This window comes from Durio zibethinus, chromosome 14 (assembly GCF_047325235.1).
Source record: "Durio zibethinus cultivar Kanyao isolate XHJ-2024 chromosome 14, ASM4732523v1, whole genome shotgun sequence".
In the NCBI taxonomy this organism is placed as follows: domain Eukaryota; kingdom Viridiplantae; phylum Streptophyta; class Magnoliopsida; order Malvales; family Malvaceae; genus Durio; species Durio zibethinus.
This window is the reverse complement of record NC_143175.1, coordinates 21149564-21158634: the sequence shown is the minus strand read 5'-3', so window position 1 is coordinate 21158634 and position 9071 is coordinate 21149564. Positions and strand designations below refer to the sequence as shown.

The 9071-nt window shown below is 32.3% G+C and overlaps 2 protein-coding genes across 2 annotated transcripts; one reads left to right on the top strand and one right to left on the bottom strand.

Annotated features, from left to right (window-relative positions):
• Nucleotides 1–1271: 1271 nt before the first annotated feature.
• LOC111295471 (uncharacterized) lies at nt 1272–4925 on the top strand. Its single transcript, XM_022888968.2, has 3 exons — nt 1272–1406; nt 2577–2657; nt 4221–4925. Exons 2-3 carry the CDS (start codon nt 2627–2629, stop codon nt 4607–4609), a joined length of 420 nt encoding a protein of 139 aa, XP_022744703.2. The 5' UTR covers nt 1272–1406; nt 2577–2626; the 3' UTR covers nt 4610–4925.
• LOC111295472 (cytokinin dehydrogenase 1-like) lies at nt 4847–7474 on the bottom strand. Its single transcript, XM_022888969.2, has 5 exons — nt 6643–7474; nt 6247–6374; nt 5885–6145; nt 5530–5792; nt 4847–5444 (listed from the first exon to the last, which is right to left on the bottom strand). The coding sequence occupies exons 1-5, from the start codon at nt 7304–7306 to the stop codon at nt 5123–5125; spliced, it is 1638 nt and encodes a 545-aa protein (XP_022744704.1). The 5' UTR covers nt 7307–7474; the 3' UTR covers nt 4847–5122.
• Between the last annotated feature and the right edge of the window lie 1597 nt (nt 7475–9071).

The following is a 9071-nucleotide window of genomic DNA, read 5'->3' as shown; positions in this document are numbered from 1 at the left end:
TTTCATTACTAATTCATAAAAATTTTAATAATTTTTTTTGTAATTTTTTTAGAAAATTTCTATCCTTGCACTTTTGAAAATGTATTTTTTATAAGTGTTATAATTTTTTTTAACTTTTTTAAAAATGTATTTTATAAAAGTATTATGACTTTTTCAAATATAATTGAATATAAATATCCGAACAATTGTAAGAAAGATATTTAAATAAATTTATTTTAAAAAATAAAAAAAATGATAGAGAGAGAAAAAATGTGAGATGCATTTAATCACTCTCAAATTATTATAAATAATAATTTTTAAAAATAAAAAAAAATCTTTTGAAAATGAAAAAGATTAGGCTTTGATTTTGGAAGATGGGTGGCACAGGGCAGTATACCCAATCATTGTCGACCAGCATTTTTCAAAAGCTAATAATTGTAAATAAGAATATAAATAATATATTAATATTTATGATCGAATCAAATTTAAATTTAAATTTATTATTATTAAATTAAATTTAAAGTTAAATAATTTAATTTATTAATTAAATTAAATTTAAATATTTTTATATTTAACTCAAATTATTTGTAAGTCTCATCGAATTTTTATATTTTAATTATTTTAATTGATAAAATATTTATAACTGAAGTTTAAGTTTGAGCACAAATAATTAAATTTTTATTAAATATAATAATCAAATTTATTTTTAAATATTAATTGAGCTTAATCGAACAAATTCGAATAATTCGATTTTTATTTTAAATCAAATTTGAACTAAAAAAATAAAATTCGATTAAATTTGAATCGAATTTCAAACATCTAATTTAGAACGTCAATTGATAGGGTATAAATAGTGTAAAATATTTTTTTTATTTTTTAAATTTTATATTAAATTTAATTTTTATTTATATTTAAAAAATATTTTAAATTTATTTTTATTTTTATCATTGTAAATATTTAATGAATATGAATAATTTTTATACCTATAATTTTTTATTAAAAAAAGTAAAAATTAAAATTTTTTTATTTTTATCTTTTATATTTAAATAATTTTTTATGAATATATATTAATATATATTTTCTTAATAAAAATATATTAATTTTAATTAATCTAAAATAATAATTTATATTATTTAATAAAAATTTATATATTAAATATGTATAAATATATATAAGGTACGAATATAAAATAAATACTATATTATCTATTTTTATTTTTGTACTTAATAAAATTTTAAAATTATTCTATCTCCGTTATCGTAGAGATATACCCTTCGCATCCTCGTTCAAATAAAAAATGGGTTTCTCTAATGCTACACGTCTCACAGTTTTTAACTTAAAACAAACTCCAGCCAAAGCCACAGGCGGCAAGGCAAAACCACTCAACTTTCTGTGAAACTTCAAAGTTCTACCCTTCTCTCGATCAGGTTGCCACTTGCCACCTTTTCTCTTTAGCAATATTTTTTTGTCTGGAGATAGTTTTTGCTTTTATATTTTGTTTTAACATTCATGAATTGGTGGTTTTTGTAGCTTTGGAATGTGTTTTGGGAATTTTACAGTAATCGAAGCGATGAATGAAAATGGGTTTTTGCTGTTTTTGTTGTTTTAGCAAATGGGTATGAACCTGGGGAGTAGTTAGGCGATCAGGACACTGAGGCCAGCATTAGAAATTAAAGAACAGTTGCCAATACACTTGTTATTGACACTGAACATTAGTGGAAATGAACAAGGAAAGAAATTTACCAAAATGTTGTATTTGATGCTTTCTTTAACAATGCATGGTGTTGCTTATGCGATTTTTTTGCTCAAATATTTTCCACTCTTTTGCTCAAATATTTTCCGTAATTGTTGAGGTCACGTACTCCATAGTCATGAATTATATTCGAAGTTTCAATTGGTGCATTTTGCAGTCTTGTTCCTTCTTTTCATCAGTGGCTTATCTCCTCAGTGCCTATCCCATACATTCTTTTCCCATCTATATGTGTTCCTAAGTACTTTTAGTGAATTCTGTAACTATCAGTTTTATAATTTGGTGCACTTGCCTTGTTCTTTCAACAAAAAGTACTTATTCACTCTTCATTGTTGACCAATTGTCATTTTTACCTCAAAACTGGTTCAGCTTTTAATTTTTATCAGCTCTTAGTAGCCAAACGATCATTTGTTTGGCGAAAATGATCATTTATTTTGTGAAATGGCACATTTCTTTTCATTTACTATCATTGACATGCTCCATAAGCACTTACATTTTATATATCTCCTACTGTTCTTGACATAATTGTTCTTTTCTTTTGATTAATGATCTTTAAAGCAATCTTTAGAATTACTTTGTGAAATCCAGACAGGCAAACCTTGTCATTTAAGCCATACATAACATATGATTTAGTTCTGTTACTAGAGAAAAAGAGAGATCAAGGGGCTGGGCAGAGGATAAATTTTACCTGATTCTTAGCTTTCTTTTCCACTGCATTGTGAAATTTTAATGTCAATTGACTAAAGATTCTTTTTCATGCCATGCAATTATATTACACTGATGTCATTAAGTGTTATTTTCTACATATTATATCATTGTTGTTCTATAAATTTGCTTTCTATTGCAGAAAAGAGAAACTCTGTACTCTGTCAAATTTGCACAAAATTGCAAAGCAGGATGGAACATGAATCAATTGAAGTCTCACATGGTACTTTCACCTGTTTTACCAGAAATTCAGTAATTCTCCTTGGCTAACTATGTTTTGCAATCCTACACATCCCTGTGACTTTTTCTACTTTATGATGCTAGTTTTGTAGTGTTTGCACTTGCACTTGCCCAGAATCCGTTTAAGTATCCAGTAGTGTGTTCTCTGTGTTGCATCTTTTCCATGGGATAGGAGTTCTGATAAAGGGGCTCAAACTTTTGAGGTCATGATCGGAGATAAAATTTTCCTCTCGAAGTGCTGTTATACTAAAGGATTGGATGTAAGTGAAAATCATTTCTATAGAAACCAGTCTTTATACTATAACATATACAGATAGCTTCCACAACCCAGCTTGTGTTCTCAAGAAAAAAAATACAACAACACGCTACTGAATGTAAAAGTGGGATCATTGAAAATTAGGACTTAGGCATTCCTATGATATAGAATTATTGATACATGATTACCTTTCCTACACTTCTAGAGAAGGCACATTACATCCCAATGATGGCCATTGCCTTAGTGAAAGTATTGTCATTATGGGTTTAGTGTTCAGTTTCCCTGTTGTGTGGCAGTTACTGTTCAACTTACGAAACTGAGTATTAGGCAAGGGAATTATGTGGTTGAGTATATGCATCTATGTGTAGGAGCTCTGTTATTATCAATTTCTACCATCTTTCCTAATATAAATCAGTAGTAAAATTAGTACCCATAAAAACCAGGTTGTAAAACATTTTTGAAATTATTTTTATAGAAGCAGAACATGCTATGGGTAGATGTAAATTGCAATTGAGTTGAAAAGGGTGACTTGATTGTTCTGGACTACATTTTGTCCATGGTCAGAAGAGAATTTGCATCTACATGTAGGAGGCCTCTTATTATCAAGTTCCACCATTATTACTAGCATAGGTTAGCTTGTAGAACATTTTTGAAGGTAGATAAGCTTGTAGAACATTGTTGAAGTTATATTCAGATAAGCATAAAATGCAAGGGTGGATGTATACTGGAATTGAGTTGAAAAGGGCATACTTGGTTGTTTTGTACAGGGTTTTGTTTGTAGTCAGAGGAAAAAACTTTATGGAAGAATGTCTTGGATGAGACTCTCTTTCATTTGTATGTGGCTGCTTTGGGTTGGTTGCATAAGAGTTCCAAATTAACATTACTCTAATTTGTGAAGAAATATGACGTAAGTCACATCATGCAATGACAAGGATAAATGAAAGGGCATATTTTTCCATGGAAGGTGTATGGGCATTTCATAGAAACTACATGAAATATTGATGCATACAGTATTATTATAGGATTTTGATTTTTCTTGCTTCTCCATATTATTTTTAATTAATGAGCAGCTATGATTATTGCTCTGCATCTACTATGGAGGTTTTAGTTGGGTTCTTGAAGGAGTTTGATGACATTGTATTTTTGCTTCCATAGATGAAGCTTTTGACAAATTTATTTGCACTGTGAATTTGTGTTTTATAAAATTAGACTTTTCTTATTCCATTGCTTTTCCAATTTATATGCATTATATGGTTATGCTTGCAATCCTTCTGAAGCTTAATTTTACAGAAAAAGATAAAGACAGAAAGAGGAATGAAGCAACTGAATCCACTAATTCTGAGGTTTCTGTGGAAGATGCTTCTAAAGCAGTTTCAAGTTCTCCAATAAATGACATGCAGATTAACGCTATTGCTAGGAATGGTGGGGGAATAGATAGCAAAACTTTGGAAAATGTGCAAACCTCTGGAGAAATAAACATGGAGGTTTCTGTAACAGTTGAGGATGTTATTCGGGCTGGGGGCTTTGGAGCTAGGGATGACATAAGTAGTTTTCTTCCCATTGCAAGTGACTGGACTGACCTTGAATCTTCAATTCGCGATACCAAAAACTATGAAGGACCTCAGAGAGACGTATGCAGGCCAGGTCTTGGCTGGAGAGAAGCATCAGAAAGGGAATAGCTCTGTTTTCATTACCACATACGTGAGTTGTTGATTCAAAGTTTCTGGTCTTTCTTTCTTGTTACGCGTTTTCATTTTCACACAATAGATTCTGTATGGTTTGCATTTGTTTACTTAGTGAATTTTGTCAGAGTTAGCATTCTCTGGTACCTTGAAGCAAGGATAATTTTGTTAGAGGTAGCATTCTGTGGTATCTTGAAGCAAGACAGGATGACACTCCTTGTGCATGAATATATCAGGACATTATGTATGGCTCTGTATAACATGCTTAAAATGCCCTTTGTGAGGCTATTTATAAGTTCTTTGTACAAGGCAATTTTGTGATCTCTGAATATTTCAATTTATTGACAAAATTGTCTGATAACTAACCGCTTTCCTATCTTGCTGAGGAGTGTTGTTGCTGCTGAATAACAAGTGGAAATTTTGATTGGCCATACTTTATAGGTTTAGGCAGAATGCTCTGTATGACTTTAGTGCCCTCTGTTTAATATATGGCCTCGGCGAGAGGTAAGGTTATGAGATCGATATTGCCTGTTGGAAGATTCTCTGTCCAGGAGCAAGGATCGCCAAAGGGTCATATGCAGATTTTCTCTGTACAAAAGTTTCCCACTGAGGACCGAAATGATCTTGCCACTCGTTTTGGCTGCTGTAATGGGGCAAATATTGCTTTGCTCCAAGCTGCGCCTTGGCACAGAAATCAAGAATGCGTTGGTTTTGGGTCATGATATGTTCTAAGCCATCTGTTCCTGTGGATGATGGGAGTGCAGATGATAGGAATGCGACCAGGTAGATTATATCTTCCTCTGGGGTAACCATGGATGTTCTATTGTTCCACCTGCAATATAGATAATGTATCAGTTTGAGAATATGGCATCTAAGAATTGTAAATGACAATTAGATAGATTTTTTTTATTAAGTACTTGGCCTTGTTGACTGGATAAATGAGGATAGGACCGTTACTGTTGTCTTTAACAATATTGCCAAAGACCTCTTGAGCAAAGTCGAAAATTCTGCTTTTGGGTATAAGAAGATTCAGCCATGGATGAGGAACTTCCCATAATCCTTTTGATCTGAGTTTCATCTCAGACGTGTGCACTCTATTGAGGAATTCCACATAAGAAACTTTGGATAGAAAGAGTGTTGATGGGATATAGTTTAATTCTGACAATAACTTCTCAATATTCTGCAATATGCATGGTAGTTAGTTCCATTGAATGGATTAAACATAAGGAGTGATGCTTGAGTATGCTACAACGTGTCAGTGTCAAATTTTACCTGGTTCAAACTATCCGTCTCCTCTGGATTGAAGTATTTAGCCATTTCTAGACAGTAAAGAATTTTCCCATCTGAACTGAACTGGCTTGCTTGAATTGGGTCTTTGGGATTGAAGGAGGATCTCCAGTTGTTGAGGAGACCAGTTCTGTTTATTATAACAAACCCTTCGATGTAGTCAAATGAATTCTCGGATGATATTAAATGCTCTTGGTCATTGGAAAATGTAGAGAATTCAGAGTAAAGAACCCTGATCCATTTCACCTGTCAACAATGATATATCATGTTTGAGGGGGTAATTTATGGTGGCAGAAGCCATGTGTGTTTGAGAACCACAGTTAAGAAGAAAGTTCTCTTTCTCTTACCATCTTGTCTGCTGGTCCAAGAGATATTCTAGCCCTGGTGATGATTCCAAATTGCCCTAGTCCCCCAAGAACACCATAAAAGAGGTCCGCATTCTTCTTATCTGAACAGGTGATGACTTCTCCTCTTCCTGCATCCAAAGTCCAGGTTAGATTCCATTGTTCCCATATTAGTTTTCTATCTTCAAGTTGAACAAAAGAGGTTGACTGTATTCATTTTATTGAAACAGTATGTTCCTTCTACTGTTTGATTTAAGTAAGCTAGAACCAGATCTTAAGGGGTACAGACGTCATTTCCCCTAAAAATCCTCTCTGACTAAATGACTAAGCTGTTATTTCGGCCAACCCTGTACAAAATTGTCTGCAGGAGTTTACGAAAAGTTGTTTGCTTAAACGTACCTGTTACAACCTCTAGTTGATAAACGTTATTTATTTGGGGTCCGTGCCGGAATGCCTGACCACTTATTCCGGCATTTGATAAAGTACCTCCGACAGTCAGGTGAAGGTAGTCCGTCCAAGACTTGGGTGAAAGTCCATATTTAAGAGTCTCATGCAGGATGTTAATCCACAACTCACCGCCTGAAACATCCACATAAGGTACCTCACCAGTTATAACATACATGCTGGGTCGTTCAAGTGATTCCATGTTGATAACCACACCCTGATAGGCTTGTGCCTGACCTTGAAGGGAGTGACCACGGCCTCTAGCTGCAACTGTTAACTTTGGTGCAGAACCCATATCCAAGATGTGTTTTATTGTGGAAGAAATATCAGAAACTGATTTGGGGTGTAGAACTGCTATCGGGAGGTAGTGGTATGTGTTACCGAAGTCTTTGGCGGCATGTTCGAGGTTCTCAAAATTGAAGTAGCCATCAAGAGTAAGTGTTTTCAAAGACAACACAAGACTGGAGGAGTCTGAATGAGGTGGAATCTTTGGGGTGTCGAAAAAGTGGTTAGAACAGAGGTTGGTTCTTCGAGGGATACAACTTAACACCAGAATCATGAAAAATCGAAGTAACATAACGTTGTTTTGTTTGAGAAAGCCACTAGCCGGTGACCCCATCTCTTGATGATATGTATGTGAGTATCTGTTTTTGTATTGTGTGTGTGTATGTGTGTGTGTGTGTGTGTGTGTGTGTGTGTGTGAGAGAGAGAGAGAGAGAGAGAGAGAAAGAGAGAGATTTTCTTGATGATCTGTAGGTAAAAGCTAAAGGAAGGTATAGAAGAGCCCAAGGAAATGAAAGGCAAGGGAGAATTTAAAGAGGAAGGTATGGGTGGTATAGTCAAACAGAGTCACAAATTCCTTCTGGTTTCCTTTTTGGTTTCTATAAAAAGTTGAGATGGAAAAAAAAAAGTTAGAAAAGAAAGTGGAGATTTCACATATCCTTGGTACATTCTCCCCACAGTTACAACTTACTACCACATAGTCTGCCTTTTCTCTTACAGCCTCTTTTGAATATGCTATTAACACTTAAAGCAATGATAACTGTCTATACAAAGACCATTCACGGTGTCGACATTCTGCTTCATGGTTTGTAATTATACGCCTGTCTTGTTTCTCTTGACTATGTCTGAGCTGCGGTTTCTTTTTTTTATGCATGCACTGTTGTTGTCTGACTATACTAAAAATAGGATTTCCGGTATCGACAGGCCGGCCCCTACTAGGTTTTATCCTGTCAGAGGTGGTGAAGGAGGTGGGGGAGTGGCCGTCGTGGGTCCCTAAGCACATGAACTTCTTGAGGGTGCGTTTGTGGGGGAACTTGGTATAGCTCCTTCGCTCCGCTCTGATACAACAGAGGCGGGCTAGGGCTAAGGCTACATGAAATTTGCCACTGAAAAATAGTCTGATGGGAACATATGCACATATAATTTCACGCCAATTTGAGATTGAATTGAAGCTCATAATGGAAAATTCAACGATGTAATTGGCTGAGGTGCTATTGGTTGTTGTCCTGAAAAAGTAATTTTTTCTATGGACATTCTATCAGCTTAAATTATATTCTCTATTCAAAGGGGACGTTTAATTTAAAAAATCTTAAATTTTAGGAAAAAGTATAATTTTTGATAAAACGTGATACTCGAGAAAATTTTTTTTTATTATTTTAAGAGTATTTTGTGTTCAAATTCATTTGTTTGATTGAAAAAAATTCATGTATATTAATTTTTAAATAATTATCATAATCGTATTGATGTATATGATGGTAAATTTTTAATTAATTTTTATTAATAATAAATACTCAAATGACAAATTATGTCTTTAGCAGTAAAAAAAATAAATATTTTTATAATAAATATTTTTATTTATAAAATATCATTAATAAAAAAGTATTGAAGATTATTTAAGTCATTTCTGGTTATGAAATATTTTAAATAATTTTTTTTATTATTTTAAAGAAGATTATTTAAAGTGTTTTTTAACCAAAAAGTTTTAAATAATTTTTAATATTTTTTAAAAAATAAATGAGATTATTGAAGACGTTTCTAAATTAAAAACATTTTAAGTAATTTTTTTTATTTTTTAAAGCGTATTATTTAAAGCAATTCTAGATAAAAAAAAAAGTCTTAAATAATGTTCTTTAAAAAAATAAAAAGATTATTTAAAGTGTTTCTAGACAAAAACGAATTAAATAATGCATTTAAAAAATTTTTGTGGTATTATTTACGACTTTTTTTTGGATAAAAAATACTTTAAATAATTCTCTTTAAAAAATTAAAAGAAATTATTTAAGACGTTTTTATTCAAAAATATCTTAAATAGTCTCTTTTAAAAAATTAGGAAATTATTTATACAGAAACAACTTAAATAATCTATTTGTAAAATATAAAAT